Source organism: Euphorbia lathyris, chromosome 5 (assembly GCF_963576675.1).
Source record: "Euphorbia lathyris chromosome 5, ddEupLath1.1, whole genome shotgun sequence".
In the NCBI taxonomy this organism is placed as follows: domain Eukaryota; kingdom Viridiplantae; phylum Streptophyta; class Magnoliopsida; order Malpighiales; family Euphorbiaceae; genus Euphorbia; species Euphorbia lathyris.
In genome coordinates, this window is record NC_088914.1 from 28,178,023 (window position 1) to 28,196,121 (window position 18,099).

Genomic DNA, 18,099 nt, shown 5'->3' on the forward strand with positions numbered 1-18,099 from the left:
AAATAATCATCTTAATTTATCATCTTAATTCTATGATTTCTTTGTCTTTTACAAAGTAATTTTTTTTTTTTTTTGTGTATTTTTACCATTAGATGGTTGGTATAAAATTAATCTAACGTAATTCATATATTTTTTCTCAAATTTATATCAAATTAAATTAAAATATATATAATAAATTATATAATAAAAATGTATGATTTTGAGTCGAAATAGGTTATTTAGCATCGAAAACCCCGTTCATTCCAACTAGGTTGGCATCAGGATAGATACAGATCGAATATAATTGTCATAATGAGAATATAATTTTTTTTATCTATTACCATTAAATAATGTTATGTTATGTTAAAAAATAAAACAAAAAACAGTTAGTTAAACGATATTGTATTCCTGCGCAACAGGCGGTCTTTCGACTAGTTTAAATGAATTTTGTGGTTTTTAAAAATGAAAGGTATTAAACTGTGTAAATGATCTAAATTCGGGTATATTTAAAGGGAAAATTATAAAATTGGGTCAAATGGGAGACCCATTTATATTTTTAACTCATTTACTCAACCTATTACATATCTAGGCTATGTTTGTGTGACTTTTCCAAAATACCCTCAATATGTTTGTAATTTTACGGTGTGACTGTCTCCCTCCCGTCTGACTTCGCAGATTTTCGCGATATGCGAAGTATGCGGAGCTAATGTTTGGTTTAGTTGATGATTTTAATTCGCATATGCGGAATCTGGACGTGTTTTTAACAAAATTCGTGAAGTGATATATGACAAAACAGACCAAACAATAAGAGATTCTAACATTAAAATCATAACATTATCAAAATTTACAACAAGATTGCCACAATAACAACATTAAAATCATAACATTATCAAAATTTACAATAAGATTGCCATAATAAACTCTTAACAAATCACTTCAAAGTGAACGTGATGAATCTGCACGAAAATTTCTCCCTGTACTGGAAGTCCAGACTTTTTGGGATGATAAATGGAAGTCCAGACCTTTTGATATAGACATATCACATGGTACACAACAAGATTGACACAATATCTCATAACTAATTATTTTAAAGTAAATGTGGCAAATCTTGATGGAAATTTCTTCATATACAGGAAGGAAAATAATCTCCCCTGCACCCCAGTACGCCGCCTTCCAGAAAAGGATGTTATGTATTCAACCACCTTCAGAAAAATTTAATCGTGTTAGGTAGAAAAAAGGACGAGTTGGCTTCGCGAAATGAGGATTCGCGAAGCATGCAAATATAAATGTGCAGGGAAGATGATGATTTTACTTCGCGAATCGATGATTTCGCGAAGTCTGCGAGGTCAGAAACGTGACGATCCACTTCGCGAAAACATATTACGCGAAATCTGCGAGTGAAAAATCATGAACTTTTCTACTCACAGACTCCGCGAAATCATCGATTCGCGAAATAGATCGTCATGTTTCAGGCTCTTTCTCATCGCAGATCTTCGCGAAATCATCGACTACGCGAAGTGATTTTCTGGAAAAACGCAGAGAAAACAGTAGATACATATATTTTTCGCACATTTCACCCTTAAAATCGACAATAACAATATGATAAACTGGGAAAAATGATGAAAATAACGTAGAATAACCATTTCTTCGGTGGTCACAAGAAGAAAGAAACCAAGGAACGAGCAGGAACAGGAAGATGAAGAACCATGACTTCGTTTTCTAGGATTAGGAAGATGAAGAATCAAGAGATAAAGAGAGGAAGAAGAGAAATACATGGTGATGTGGAGAAATGGTGCAGATTTCGCGAAATTTAAAGAAAGTGAGGAAGATCAAATGTCTGGGAGAGCAACCGTTTTCGCGTAAGGAAGAAATAGGGGAAGGGGAAAGATGAAAGGGTGAGGGTATTTTAAGAAAGTCACACAAACATAGTCTAGATAGGTAGTCGGTTGAGTAAATGGGTTAAAAATATAAATGGGTCTCCCATTTGACCCAATTTTGTAATTCCCATATTTAAATCGTATCAAATATTGGGGAAACTAAATTAGTAAATACCAGACTTACACCTAAACTGCACCGTTTTGATTGTTAGTTTATGAGCCTAATACCCTTGCTGCTTAAACCCTACTCCGCAAAATGTTCATGCCCTGCTGTACCTGACTGAAGCCAAATTTTCTGGGAAAGTCTAACTTTCTCGGAGAAAGATGTATCTGAAATACCGATTCAGAAGACAAATTTCACAGCTTTTACCTTGTATTTTGAAACGTTAGTCTCTTTCTCTTTCTCTCTATTATGCATATGTTTTGCGAAAATCTAATGGATCCTTAGGTGTTTTTTTTCCCCCAGGCAATCATTTGCTGCAATGGAGGGAAGACATTATTTTATGCTCGGCCTCCTCTTTAATCTCTGTACCACGTTCCCCCAATTACAATGTCTGTGATGCGAACAGAGGGTTTCATTCTCAGAGGTAACTGATTGCAACTTATTTCTTCTTGTTCTAAAGTCATTTAAAGAAAATGGAATTATGTATATTTGAGCTATTTTTGGTAATCTGGTGTAGTTGGTTTTGGCCTAACTTATGAATGGCAGTTATTTTCAGGTATCTAACAAGATACCACAAGTGTCTAATGAGTCCATACCTCCTCTAGTGAATGATATATTGTCCTTCATCCAATCTACATTTAAGGATCCTCAAGGTATGCTTGAAAAATACAGCTTCTTTATGAGCAACATTTATCTTCCCTTTTTTTACGAGTTATCTTGTTTTTTGTGAGCTATAAGAAAAAAAGTGAATAGAAGTTACCACTTTCAGAGCCATTGACTAGGTTTTCTTTTTGTAAAACTTTGGAACAGGCCGAAATCATTGTTGGTTAAATGTGCCCGAGGGAGATAAAGATTGTTTGAAGAAAGATGGAACATTTTTGGTTTTTGCCGGAAACTTGTTTGAGGGTTATGAAACAGTTAGTATGCTTGAAAAAGTCAGGACACTTCAGCAGAGGCAAGAAATTAAAAAAAAAAAAAATATTCTCTCTTTAATTTTACTTTATTTGTTTGAATTGGATTTGGTAGGTGTCTCACTTTGACGATTTCATTTACTTTTCCGTGCCAGATTTCCTCAACTCTGCATTATTGGCTTTCATTTTGGAAGTTCGATGAACTCTGTTGCTAATCAATCTTACCTTGTTGAATTGACAATGAAGGAATACATTACTTTTCCCATTCTATTGTCGAAGAATAGCTTTTTAGAGGTGAGGTATGGGTGCATAAGTATATTTTTTGGGGCATATGTAGTTCTACTCATGTGGATAGCTTTCTTATTAAAGCAGATTAGTAATAGCTGCTAGTTGTGAAGCCATATGCTTTCTTTCTTTCTTTGATTGCAGCAATAATTGTTTTTGTTCTTTAGTCCTCTTTATGCTTTCTCTCTCTTAACATGCGTTTTTTTTACCTTGTCTGTAAATATTTCTACATTAAAATTGAAATTTAGTAAAGGAAATTATGATTGCAGTTTTCAAAAACAAATCATTAATATGTAATTTGACACTTAAAATGGATATTTTTGTATTTTAAGACATATATTTCTAAAATTTGCGTCGAGTAGCGAGGAATGACTTGAAATGATTCTTTAAATTTTTTATTTTGTTGGGAGAGGTATGTATTTTCTGGACTTTTGCATGAACACATACATGTTGATTTGGAACATTATAATTATTAACTGATCTTATCATAAGCCCTGAATTGTTTGTTTATTTATTTATTTGCAAATTGCAAGTTCCTAGCTGTCGTCATTATATGTTAATATTGCACAATTGTTTGTGATATAACTAACAGATTGTTTTATCAATGTACTCAGATGGAAAATGGGCCGTGCTGCATTTTGTGCAAAACTTTTAGGAATCCTGTTTCTTATCACATGAAGGAGTTGGATCTTGGAATGCTCAACAAAGGTATATATGTACGTTACTTTCTTTTAATATCTGATTTGTAAAATATTCTCTTGCAATGAGTTAAAATTCTCCTCTTACGAATGCTGCTATTTAATATGTAAACTTCCCCTCCACATTTCAACTGATATTAGAGTTTCTCTCTTTTCACACGCATTATAAATTAGATATCCTATCAGGCTAGCACTAATTGACAATTTAAAGAATATCATGTACTTAATTACTCTTATGTCGAGGAAATTTTCTTTGAGCTCTTTAGTTTTGGCTACTAGTATTTTCCAATTTGGAAGAATGACAGTCTTTAAAGTTATTATTCATATATCTGATGTTGTTCATTGTTACAAAGATAAAGAATGCTTGAAAAGTGAAGAAAAAATAGGAAGTATGAATTGACTTCATGGTGGTCCCGGCCAATATCTTCGTCTCTTCCTTTCTGTTATCATTTCTTGGATTAAAATTCAAGTGTAGCATGTTTTCATGGATATTAATCTTTTTTGGATATATCACAATAATTCACTTCAGCCATTTCCTCTTGGTCACTATTTTCTTTTTTATTTTATGTTTAACTTGGATGCTTCTACCATTTTGCATGTGGATACAACATGATGTCTAAATTTTTTGTGTCTGCATCTCTGCTTCTACATGTATGCAGCGAACAATACATTCCAAAAATGCCTACATAAATAACATGTTTACTTTCTCATTTGATACCCTTTTGCAGCCATTGAGGAGATACAAGTGCAACAAAATGGGAATCTCCGCAATGGAAAATCTAGTAAGCCCAATTTGAAAAGCACTTGGGTGAAACAAGATGAGGTAATTAAGGAACCAGAGTTGCCTTCTCCTCTGCAGAATTTACTCCTCTACTACCCAGGTAAGGGCTTCAATGGCATAGTCTTTTGTTGCTTTACCATGTACAGATGTAGTTGTATTAGGTTACTGTTTGAGTTTTTTCTGCCCAAGTGTATACCCAAATATCACAAAAGTCAAAACTATACCCTAATGTAAGAACAAAAAAAAAAAAAAAACGGAATGCTCTAAATCAAGTGCTAGCTAAAATCTGTATCCAGTATGGAAGTCTACTTGATGATGGATGAATCCGTAATCTATATTTCTTTTAGTTTAGTTTAGTTTTTTTTTTTTTTTTTTTTGGTGAAGTTGAAATGAAAGTAGGATGCTTTGATTTTTAAAGATGATTGATACAATGTGTTCATCTTGACATTCTTTTTATTGTTTGGATCCGTGAATCAATTGTACATGATAGGGTTGAGATAGGCCTGGGTAAGCTGTTAAATAAGAATCATGCCTTAAATTTTTAAAAACAGTGATTATATGCTATACATTAGGATGTGTAACAAGACTTATTGTTTGATCAACACCTGGCGTCTTTTTTCTTCAGGTTGCGTCTCTGCAGATGAAATTGGTGACCGATTGTTCCTTTCGGACATCAACCATCATCGTATTATCATATCTGATGGAAATGGAAAGATAATGGACTCCGTATGTATTGGAGATTTTATCAATTTCCCTTAAATTCAAATTGCACTTTTTTTTGGAACATACTTTCTGGGATATTAAGTTGTGTGGCAGCACTTTTCTTTTTTCTGAAAAATTGAGTCAACCTAGAATGATTTGTCACTTGCACTGTTGGGCCATACACAACAACAACAACAACAACAAAGCCTTAGTCCCGAAATGATTCGGGGTCGGCTAACATGAACCATCATATAAAACCGTGAAATCAAGTCGTGTCAGCGACACAAATTCACTCCCTCCACTCTGTCCTATCCACTACCGTATTTTCCTCAATTCCCAGTAAACTCATATCACTCTCGATCACCCTCCTCCAAGTTTGCTTAGGTCTTCCCCTACCCCTCACCACTACATCCCTTTGCCACTCTTCGGTTCTCCTAACCGGCGCATCAAGCGCTCTACGTCCACATGGCCAAACCACCTTAGTCGGTTTTCTCTCATTTTATTCTCAATAGATGTGACCCCTACTTTTGTCCTAATTATTTCATTACTCACCCAATCCTTTCTCGTATAACCACACATCCATCTCAATATACGCATCTCCGCCACCGACATCTTATGGATGTGATAGTGTTTCACTGCCCAACACTCCGTACCATATAACAATGCTGGTCTAATTGTCGTGCGGTAGAATTTTCCCTTCAATCTATTAGGCATGCCGGGGTCACGAAGGAAACCCGTAGCACTCTTCCACTTCGACCAACCAGCTTTAATCCTATGAGCAACATCTCCATCTGCTTCTCCATCCGTTTGGATAATAGATCCTAAATACCGGAAGTAATCCGAGGCCTGAACAACTCTCCCATCTAGGGTGATTGTCCCTGCCTCCCTACTCCTATGGCCGCTAAACTTGCACTCCAAATATTCTGTCTTACTTCAGCTCAATTTAAAGCCTCTAGATTCTAGAGTTTGTCTCCATAGTTCCAACTTCCTCTCCACTCCTTTCGTCTCATCAACCAACACAATATCATCTGCAAACAGCATGAACCATGGTATACCATCTTGAAGTGAACTTGTTAGTTCATCCATAACGATGGCAAAAAGAAATGGGCTTAGTGCGGAACCTTGATGCACTCCAATCGTAATAGGGAACTCTTCAGTCTTCCCAACACTAGTACGTACACTCGTGCATGCTCCCTCATACATGTCCTTTATGATGTCAATATATTTCCGCGAAATGCCTTTCCTTATCAAGGCCCACCAAAGTACTTCCCTTGGTACCTTATCATATGCTTTCTCCAAGTCAATGAAAACCATATGCAAGTCTTTCTTCTTATTTCGATAGTGCTCCATTAATTGTCTCATTAGATGGATGGCTTCCATAGTTGATCTTCCCGACATAAAGCCAAACTGGTTTTCCAAGATCTTCACCGTCCTCCTTAGCCTTTGTTCGATCACTCGCTCCCAAAGTTTCATAGTGTGACTCATTAAAATTTGATTCCTCGATAGTTGGCACAATCTTGGACATCGCCTTTGTTCTTATACAAAGGGATTAAGATACTTTTCCTCCATTCTAATGGCATCTTATTGTTTCTCCAAATTTTGTTGAAGAACGTCGTCAACCATTCGATTCCTCTCTCTCCCAAACATCTCCAAATCTCAATAGGGATGCCATCGGGTCCTACTGCTTTCTTCAACCTCATCTTATTTAATGCCATTTTGACTTCACCCTTTTGAATTCTCCGCAGGCATTCATGATTTATCATATCGTGAGGGATACTTATATCTCCAACATCTTGTCTGCGATCTCCATTAAACAAGTCATCAAAATAGGACCTCCATCGTTCCTTGATATCCTTATCTCCGACTAGGACTTTCTGGTCCACATCCTTCACACATTTAACTTTTCCGAGATCTCGCGTCTTCCTATCTCTCATCCGAGCAATTCTATATGTCTCTTTCCCCTTCTTTCGTATCCAATCTTGTATACAGATCCCGATTCACCTTTGCTCTAGCATCTCGTATGACCTTCTTTACTTCCCTTTTAGCCTCTTTGTATTTTTCGTAGTTCTCGTCACTCCTACATTTCCCCAATATTTTATAGGATTCTCGCTTACTCTTTACTGCTTGTCGTACTTCTGTCCACCAAGATGTGTCCTTACCCGGTGGCATGCTACCTCTAGATTCCCCTAGAACTTCCTTCGCTACTTCCTTTATACTATGCTCCATCTTAGTCCATATCGAATCTATATCTAAATCCATATTACAAGTCCAAATATCTTTTTTGGTCATCTCATCCACAAATTTTTGTTGATTCTCCCCTTGCAATTTCCACCACTTAATCTTAGTCTCTACTTGTGGTGTTTGTTTTCTTATACATTTCCTACTTCGAAAATCAAGCACCACTACTCTATGTTGGGTTGTCGTAATCTTACCAGGGATCACCTTACAATCAATATAACTCTTTCTCCAAGCACTCCTTACTAAGAAGAAGTCAATTTGGCTCGCATTACCGCCACTCCGATAAGTCACTAAGTGGGATGTTCTCTTCATAAACCATGTGTTCATGATACTCAAGTCATAGGCTGATGCGAATTCCAAAATATCATTTCCTGCTTCATTCTTCTCTCCAAAACCATACCCTCCATGAACACTCTCAAACCCATCTCGCCTAGAACCCACGTGTCCATTGAGATCACCCCCAGTACCATTTTTTCATCCCTAGGAACCTGTTGGGCCATACACAGTTCTGGAAAAATGTCTGTGACAGATACATTCCTAAGGATAGTCAACGGGTTCAATCAAGTCCAGCTGCGCTTGCAAAGTGGGTCTCTTGACTTCTCCTGTGAATACAATTTAATTAAGTGATTTAAAATGTTGATTTTTGGGTCTCCATGGTTCACAGGGCTTCATGGATGTCACTTTTGGATTTTTTCTTTTATTTGCCTTTTTTTGCTTCATATCATCCTTATTTGATACATGTGATGACAATTCTAAATGATCAAATAAATATTAAGGATGGATAGTTTTAGACTTGCATTTCTTTTATGTCAGATTGGTTCAGGACCAGGTTTTGAGGATGGAGAATTTGAGTCTGCAAAGCTACTGCGTCCTGCGGCTTCCATTTACGATGATGCTGAGGATTGCTTGTATATTGTAGATTCAGAGGTATTGATTCAGAAGCTTTTTTATTAATGATTTATGATATTCTGAATTAATGGGCCTTCATATTTTATGCATAAATCTAGACATGCTCAAGTGTTCGACTGACACTCTATGATCAAAACTGTGCAATGACATTAGTTGAAGCATTTAAATTAATCTGCTAAACCAACTTATATTCCTAACAAATGGTTTTTGGTAAATTAATTATGAGAAATAATGAAGCTGCCTGTTAAATTAACATTCTTCAGCCAATCCATAGGAACCTTAGCTTTCCCTAGCATTGCATTCTCTTTATATTATGATTATTATTTCGAAGAGATACTCAACCTAAACACACAAGCTAGTAGATCAGATTTCCAGGAATGGTTTATGTCTTTACACTCCCCCCATAACAACATCCCAAAGAATCTTATAATTATCGTACGTTGTTGTTAAAGTATAAGTAGTGATATATTTGCAATCAAATAAATAAATTTTATGCATATGCTGGTGTGCTGTGTGTCGTTCTAACAAAATTTTCCTCATGCCTCAGTGTGGCCAAATAGTTATATAGTTGACGCATTGTAGAGTATTTACTGATTTATGATATCAACAATCGCGTTATATAAAAAGGAAAAAAAATACAAGTTGAAGAAGAATCAATTGTTTCATATTTTTGACATTTTGTTTAACTTCATTATTGCTCTTCCTAAGAACAAAGCAATCAGGAGAGCGGATCTGGGGAGGAGAGTTTTAGAGACTCTTTATCCAACTTGTAGCATCCGTAAAAACGAGAGCATGTGGACCTGGATTTTAGACAAAATGGGTTTTGCTAGCAATGACACGAAATCCAAAGAAATTGATTACCAAATGCTGGCAATTCCTTGGCATCTTATGAAGTCAGCAGATGATGATTTATTGATTCTTAACCGCAGGTAAACTATGATGTTCTTGTTTATTTTGTATGCTAAGCAGTAGGCACTATACTATGCTTGTGTCCTGTGTTTTGCTACTCATGATTAAAAGGGGTTGGCGATTCTTGAAAATTTGATCCTACTTTCTGCATATGTCTAAAATTTTGATTTAAACATCAGTTATGCAAGTAATATTTTTAGCTTTAGTTGAAAATTACAGCAGTATTTTACACTGGATAAATTCCAAATGCTTAAAAGAGAAATGATTATAACTTGGGAGGAATAATCCAGAATCAAAATTGATCAGTGAGAAAAGTTGAAAGGGGGAGGCCAGGAAATGGTATTAGTCCTGTTTACTTAGGTTTTGATGCATTTGAAAGTATTGCTTCTTTGATCATCATTGGACCAAATAAAGCAATCATCCGCTCTTAGCTTTAGTTCTTGATAGAAGTCGGACTGGGTTTTCATTTTTTATGTGTGGCAAATCAATTTTCCAGCCGAAAATCCAGAATTGTCCTCAAGAAATCTGATCAACTAAAATGCAAGTGAATGTTATTACCGAAATTGGATAATTTTTATTATTGTCAAATATGACTCTTGAATCTTGATGTCATATAAACAGTTCTATTGTCTCGAAAAGACCATCCAATTAAATTCTTCAAGTCCTTTTAGTTAACCAAGGCTGACCGACTTTCTGCAGGCTGTCCATTCCCAGGAATTACATTTATATGTTGAAGTTTCTGCATGTAAATAACCCCCAACATCTCAAAGACTCAACTTGTTACCTTCATATATATGCTTGTACTTCTTGTATTTGGGTGATCTATGACATGGGGTCTATGCATTTGTTTTCATTTTCAGTTTTGAAATCCTATGGATCATGGATGTGGTTTCAGGCAAAATAAAAGAAGTTATTGAAGGTTCAGAACTCATTTAACTATCGTTATCCCTTTTGACATTGTATTCAACTATATTCTGATATTTTTCTCATCTAATTGGTGAAAAGAATTTCCAAAGATTATGGAGATCTGTGGACACTTGATCACAGAAAAAGTATCCCTCTTGAAGCAGATGCCAAAAGATTGGCTGCAACTGCAAATTAATGCAGATTACTCTCCAAAGGGGCTTCCATTCGGTAGTCACATATCATCTGTTACAACCTTTCAAGATCATATAGTTGTGTGTGATACAAGTATGGTACATTAATTTTTATCTTTTTGTTCATCTATTACTGGGGCTGGGTTATTATTCATGTATCCGAATATCTTCTTGAAGTTGAACAGAGGGTGCTGATAGCAAATAGAGAATCAGGAGTCTGTTCAAACTTCCAGCTTTCAAAATTTGGGACCCTTGGACTTCCTTACTGGGCATCCTTCCCTTTAGAGAAAGTTTATTCAGAGTGAGTTATTGCTATTTAGAACTGAAGTTTCACATGTTTCTATTTTCAACTTGTCCATGTTTCTTTTTGATCCTGCATGAATTGATTATTGTCCCTTATTTCTGGCAAATATGTTAGTTCGAAGTATTCTACTTCTATTTTGAAAACTCTCAAACTTCTTTCCCTAATTGAACAGAGCTCCATCAGGCAGAGGACATATTGATCATATTCAGTCTTTCAGCTTGTTGCCAGGTACTATGTTGTCCAGAGTTGATCTCTGTATTTCATACAAAATGTCTGTTTCATTTTGCTGCAATCAGTTTACTTGGAGTAGAAATAAAAAGTCAGCAAATACTGCATTTTCCTTCCTCCGATGCTTGAGATTTTATTGATGCTGGCATACTGATTTTCCCTACATTATATCATATTGGATTGACACAGTCTCTAAAAACGATCACATCTACAAATGGCCAAGGCCCTCATGAATCATATTTGTTAGTATTTGGAATATTATTTTTGCACGCATGTCTCAAGTTGACTTTTCTGGAAGACATGTATCATGATCCAAATGAATTGAGGACTTATTGGCAATCTAAATATCGCTTAAGGAAGCCATCTGAATTCTAAATGAGGAACTGATTTTTTTTTGGTTTGTTCTTAACTTTGACAACTGCCTGTTTTTTCCATTAATAGTGCAGGAGTTGGGTGTTGGCTGCAAATAATTAGATATCGTGTTTTAACAGGTCAGGTTGACATAAAGTTAAATGTAGACATCCCTGTTGATGCTGAAGTTGTTGAGCCGTTGGAAGAAGGATGTATATGGCGCCAGGCAAGAGGTGCTGCTACTGTAGTCCTGGAAAGAGAGGGTGTAGTGGGATCCTCAGAGAAGGTTTTTAAGTTGAAAAGCTTTATTCTATTGATCATGTGTCCCTTTCTTTTGATTCTGTCATTTTTCTTTCTGTTTGGTATTTCTATTATCTTAGGTCGTTAAAGTTCTAGTTTGTGGATGCATATATGCAGGTCGGTGTTGCCCAAGAGTGGTATGATGTTTTGGATAATCTGGCCTTCTCGCCTGAACCAGAGCTTACAGTCGAAGACAGTGCCACAACTTCAGTTGTGAACTCTGAAGACAAGAAAACTTGTATTAATTGCACTGTCAACATAAGTCCCGGAACAAGTGAGGTATACTTGTTATTTCGTCTGTTTATGTATATGTGTTTGCTCCGCTCTTGAAGTTACTCTTAACATTGAAAAGCAGTTCAGCTGGCTTCAAGTGCCTAGGGCATTGAACTACATCTCGAGTATGTTTCGCTTAGGAGATAACCCATATCATTTTATCAAATCAGTGAAATGGTTATCTTATATGCATACTCAAAATTAAATATTGTAGATTTAACCCAATAAGAAAAGGAAAACAATTAGTAGAATGATAGCTTAGCCTGATTAAGCATTATGCAGGTTCATGTTTTGATTCTTTGTTTATGTAACAGGTTATTATTTACGCGGGACTCTATCTAAAACTCAGCAGACATCCTGATATTGAAGAGGAAAGTCAGGAGAAATATGCAGCAAGGATATTTAAGATTCTGAATATGGAAAAAAGAGGAGGAATTGGAAGAGATTCATGCATTCAACTACTGTTGAAATCAAAAACTGATTTGAGGGATCTTATATTTATGAAACCATTACATGCGAGGATCAGAATAAACTGTCTCGATCACCCGAAAGCCGAGAATGTAAGAGAGATCATTGAAACCAAATCCTCCATTGACGTCAATGTCTCACTGGTAACATGATTTGCAGCTCCATCCTGTTGTTAATTAGTATTGTATCAAAAATTAAAAGGAAGAAAGTATAGGGAAGTTCCATTTTTGTTCATGTAGGAGGAATTGTTCTACTTTTTGTTGTTTTGAACTTTAAGATGTGAAGATGAGATATAGAGAGCATTAGAATTAGAAACTGCTATTCATGTATTTCATGGGGGAGGATGGTTTGAAATCTTCCCCATCTCTGCTACACAGAATTAGCAGGAATACCAAAATAAGTTTCTATTAAAGTCATATTATTCATTTATTTTATTGACATTGGATGTATTATAAATTTTTATCTATTTAATTGTGCTTGAAAATAATAATAGTAACTTTTTTTTATAGTGGTAAAGGCTCTATCAAGTTGAATTTCAATATGAGATTTATTTACAAAATTAATGGTTACTAAATTCTATTTTTTTTTTTTTTTTTGAAATAATGTCAAGTTTTATTATCTTAAATCAGATGAAAGATTATTGCTAAGAAATGGTGGTGGATATGCCTACTTATCCCGAACAAACACAGAATTGACCGTTTTTGCTAGAGCATGGGCAGTCGAATTCGTTCAACGTTTAATAAAGGAGATAAAGTATAACTCTAAATCTCGTAATAAATAAATACAATCAGAAATAATGTCAACTAAATATGAAGGATTTTCTAAAACCATTTGAATTGTTTTGACTATGACGAGACAATCCGACTGAATTTGAATTTTCTCACTAGGGCGATACCTCTTAATCTAACTTAAAGCTTCTTTAATAGTTATGGCCTCGGCTAGGTGAGGACTGAGATTTCCTTGAAAAGCTCACCTCTTAGCTAGAATTGAAAAGAAAAAAGAAACTTGTCAAAAGACAAGATAAAACCAAACTTGTCAGATGATAAGATCTATATCCGTTGAACAACAGCGGATACGAAATTCTAAAATTTAGTTGTTCATTTATTAAATAATCAAATCTCTAGATACTCATTTTGTAATTAATGGTTGAGCTATTGTAAACATGATTTCTCAAGTTGGAACTCAAAATTCAAATCCAAAAGTATATACACGACACTTGATATCAATGGCGGGATCCGTTGGATTAGAATTATTATAGTATTTTTTTCCGAAAAAGATTAGCATATAATATGATCTTTAAATAAGATAGTAATTTCTAACATATACAATACAATTATCACTTTTTCTTGCACTTATATTGTATATAATGTGAATATATAGATAATATAAGACGGTTTTGATATAATAACCTGAATAGTCATCTATATCTTTAAAAGGAAAGAATGAAAAACAATCATGTGAAAAAATTAGAATTTGTTGTATTTCCATCTTTCATCCAACAATTGAAGGTTATATATAGATAAAAATTTATCTTTCCTCTGCTAGGTTTAATTAATGTCTCTAATTAACAAGTAATCATAGAATTTGCCTTTAATATGATTAGATATACATCACTAAAAAACATACTAAATTTACATCTTTACTCCGATAAAACACTTTTGATCCTAAAATTAGAATTCCACAAAAAACTGAAACTCTTCAGAAAAGAATATTAGACCCAAAATTTGTATGAGCAGGTAGAGAGAAGCCATTAATTAAATCTTCAATTTCCTCTCTCTCTCTCTCTCCATTGAAGAAAACGGTCTTGTAACCTCCTATAACTCAACTCCCCCTTCAAAACAGTAAGAAAAAAACTCATATTAGTCACGATTACAAAGCTTCGTCGCTAAAAAAACCGTTTTTGTTTTAATATTTTTATTATTTGTTGGATTCTTTAGGTGTTTTGGAAACAACCAGCTGTATCCATAAATTCTTCTTCAAGATCTTGGTATATATGAAGCTTTTACATTAATCTTTTCTTTCTTGCTTTGATTGAATATATTTCTAATTATATATAGTTTCTGGAAATATATTTGATCAAAGTAAAGAATACATTTGAAAAGATGAATTGTTTCTCTTGCTTTAAATCTCACGAGCCAAGGACACCGAAATGCTCCGACAGCAAAAGGTCGTTTTCCGGCATAGAATCAAATCCTCCACCCCTTCCTCAGCCCTCCGGTATTTTTCTTTTCACTTTCAGAGTGCAATTTTATCACTATTAAATAATTTACGACAGAATTGAAATTCGTCGGTAATATTCGTCGTGATCATTGACAAAACGATATGAATGTTTATAAATTGTCCAGATAATGCGCCGTCAAAGCCGACAAATGATCATCATGAAAATAATAACAATAACAACAACAACAATAATAATATTGCAGCAGAAACATTCACTTTCCGAGAATTGGCTATAGCGACGAAGAATTTCAGGCAAGAATGTTTAATTGGGGAAGGTGGATTTGGAAGAGTTTATAAGGGGCAACTTGAGAACAGCAATCAGGTAAAACATATTAATTAATTAGTTGATTATATGCATAATTAATTAATTAATTAATATTATGGATTATTGGATGATCAGATTGTGGCAGTGAAACAACTAGATAGAAATGGGATGCAAGGAAACAAAGAATTTCTGAATGAAGTGTTGATGTTGAGTCATTTGCATCATTCAAATCTTGTAAATCTGATTGGATATTGTGCTGATGGAGATCAAAGACTTTTAGTCTATGAATACATGCCTTCAGGTTCTCTTGAAGACCACCTTCTAGGTACTTACTTCCTTTTCTTTACATTAATACAGCCGCGCCCGCGGAGCTAGAAACAAATACTCGAGAGTGAATAACGAAAATATGTTAAAGTTACATATTCTTTTGGCAAACTGCGTCATGAAACTCCTGATCATTTCGATTTTAGTGGATTGAATTTTTAATCTTTTATTTCAACTATACCTATTTACGGGCTCCGGTACTCGTCCCTCCCGCCCAAACCCATATACAAAAGGTTGGGCGTGGACAAAGAAAATGACTTTAAGCCCGATTGGCCTATTCCCGTGAAAATCCACCTATATCTAAGATGTGCATGAGTTTTATAAAAATAGCACGGATCGGTCCAGTCCGGCTCGTCCTATATTAATTATCAAATTTTATTTTTAATATTAAAAATTAAATATATATTTTAGGTGAACTTATTTGGATTGCACTTGAAATTTAATTTGAAGCCTGAGTCCATCTAAAATAACATCGGGTTGGGCTTAGGCTAAGCATTTTTTGACAAAAGCCCGTTGAGCCCGACCCAAACTTGGCACAGCCAAACACATGAACAGCTCTAATTTCAACATATACCTTTGATTATCTTTTTTTCCTTCATCTCATTAAGTCTATGTCAAATTAGTTAGTTGTGAACATGTAAATCAATTAAAAAAACGTTACTCATTTCATATATGTAATGAAATTGTATTTTTTTTTTTACAGCTTCTCTTTAGCTATATCACACATATCAAAAATTGCATCCGGACAGTTAAAAATACAATTTTCGAACGCAAATAAATAAATAACGACAATGTTAACTGATTTTTATGTTCAAAACTGACTTTTAGAGTAATTAGGAACTTAATATGATTAAAAAAAATTAGAGATTTGGTGTGTTGAAATGAGAAACCAGGGACACAATCCATCAAAATTAGAATGATCAGCGACGGACAGTGTCGTCAAACTCTGTTTCTGGTGTCAAATCTATTACAGATTCTCAATAGAGTGAAATTACAACAGAAAATATACATTGACTACCCAAATTGTCGTCTCTAATTCTATTTATTTATTCTGATCACAGATCTAACGCCGGAGCAAAAGCCATTAGATTGGGCAACAAGAATGAAAATAGCACTAGGAGCAGCAAACGGAATAGAGTATTTACACGAAAAGGCGAATCCAGCAGTGATATACAGAGACATGAAATCATCAAACATATTACTAGACGAGAAATACAATCCCAAATTATCAGATTTTGGTCTAGCTAAGCTTGGACCTATAGGAGAAAAGTCCCATGTTTCTTCCAGAGTAATGGGTACATATGGCTACTGTGCACCTGAATATCAAAGAACAGGCCAATTAACTGTTAAATCAGATGTTTACAGTTTCGGAGTTGTTCTTCTTGAACTCATCACCGGAAGAAGAGCCCTCGATACTACCCGTCCCAACACCGAGCAAAACATCGTCACTTGGGCACAACCATTCTTCAAGGACCCCAGCAGGTATGTACTGTCTCACATGTGATAACTGTGTTTATGAACTCGGAATGGAGGGTCCAAACGTCTTGATGGATCTTTCAGGTTAATCTCTAAAATAGAACCAAGGGTCAGAGGGGGTCGGAGTCCGCCTAAACCACTCTAATGACTAAGTCAGTTGTTACTTAGAAAGGGTTAAAGAATAAGGACTAAATGTGAGTAGTTGAGTTAACATACCATGCCGTTATACTGTCTATATGTATATATATATATAAATAAGACTGAGCTGAATCACTTGTCTTCCCGTGACCCTTTGTGAGTTAGGATTGCTTCTCGTTTTAGGAGTCTGGTTCTAGGAGAAGCTCTCAATGATGAGAGTCTTTGACCTAGCCGCATGGGAGTTCCTTTTGGAGATGAGATTTACTATGGATCCAAAGATCTGTTTTGAGACACTGGTGAATGATGTGAGGGCTTCTGAAATGCCACGTGTATGACATCACCATGCCTTGAAATTACTCGAACACTAGACCACTTAATCGAATAATAACTTTTATTATGATCTCCAACAGGTACCCGGATCTTGCAGACCCGGCACTTGGGGGAGAGTTCCCGGTTAGGGCACTAAACCAAGCAGTAGGAGTTGCAGCAATGTGCGTGCAAGAGGAAGCAGTGGTTCGGCCCTTGATGACGGATGTAGTTAACGCTCTGAGTTTTCTAGATAACGATCAAACTCCGGCGGCGCCTGCTTCTAGTGGTAATGCAAACGCTAAGAATTATGATTTCTATGATGCTGAAGAAGAAGATGATGAAGAAGAAGGAGAAGACAGCAAGAAAAACAGGAGGAGTGAAAGTTCCAGTTCATTGTAGATGTTCTTGTCTCTGGCTATATATATATTGATTTTATATGTATTCTGTGTGTATTTCCATGTAGAGATGTTTGTTTTTGTACACACAGAGATGAGAATGGTATGAATACTTGGAGCTTGATTAGTTTTTCTGTAAATGTTTACACAGCTGAAAGGAGACAGATATTGTTTGGTCTCTATTAATTGTAAGCAATGAGGTGGATATAAAGATCATAAATTCTTTGTTTTTAGCAATTGCCATCTAAAACATTCCCTTGTTGCTTTACTGTGTATACATGGTGGAAACAATGGAGGCCAGGCACTCCCGAATTAAGGTTGAGAGGGTTAATTAACTCATTTATTTTGTATTTAATTATAAAATCCAATTTGATTAATACATGATAAACCATAAATTTCTCAAAAGGTTTTTGTCTCATACCAAAGTAAGCACTTGGACCTAGCTCAATTAAGACCCATAGACGAACCTAACTTCAGTCAAAACACTGACCTTCGGTTA

The 18,099-nt window shown here is 35.3% G+C and overlaps 2 protein-coding genes across 2 annotated transcripts; both read left to right on the top strand.

Moving 5' to 3' along the window:
* The first annotated feature begins 2,106 nt into the window (after positions 1-2,106).
* LOC136229529 (uncharacterized) lies at positions 2,107-12,952 on the top strand. The gene is made up of 17 exons (XM_066018385.1): positions 2,107-2,241; positions 2,323-2,443; positions 2,566-2,672; positions 2,830-2,974; positions 3,086-3,224; positions 3,830-3,923; positions 4,642-4,794; positions 5,320-5,420; positions 8,448-8,561; positions 9,252-9,472; positions 10,313-10,371; positions 10,458-10,643; positions 10,727-10,850; positions 11,026-11,081; positions 11,573-11,718; positions 11,850-12,011; positions 12,320-12,952. The coding sequence occupies exons 1-17, from the start codon at positions 2,181-2,183 to the stop codon at positions 12,623-12,625; spliced, it is 2,295 nt and encodes a 764-aa protein (XP_065874457.1). The 5' UTR covers positions 2,107-2,180; the 3' UTR covers positions 12,626-12,952.
* A 1,365-nt stretch (positions 12,953-14,317) lies between these two features.
* Positions 14,318-17,751, top strand: LOC136229530 (probable serine/threonine-protein kinase PBL25). Its single transcript, XM_066018386.1, has 5 exons — positions 14,318-14,690; positions 14,819-15,015; positions 15,094-15,283; positions 16,344-16,764; positions 17,307-17,751. Exons 1-5 carry the CDS (start codon positions 14,576-14,578, stop codon positions 17,602-17,604), a joined length of 1,221 nt encoding a protein of 406 aa, XP_065874458.1. The 5' UTR covers positions 14,318-14,575; the 3' UTR covers positions 17,605-17,751.
* The last annotated feature ends 348 nt before the right edge of the window (positions 17,752-18,099 follow it).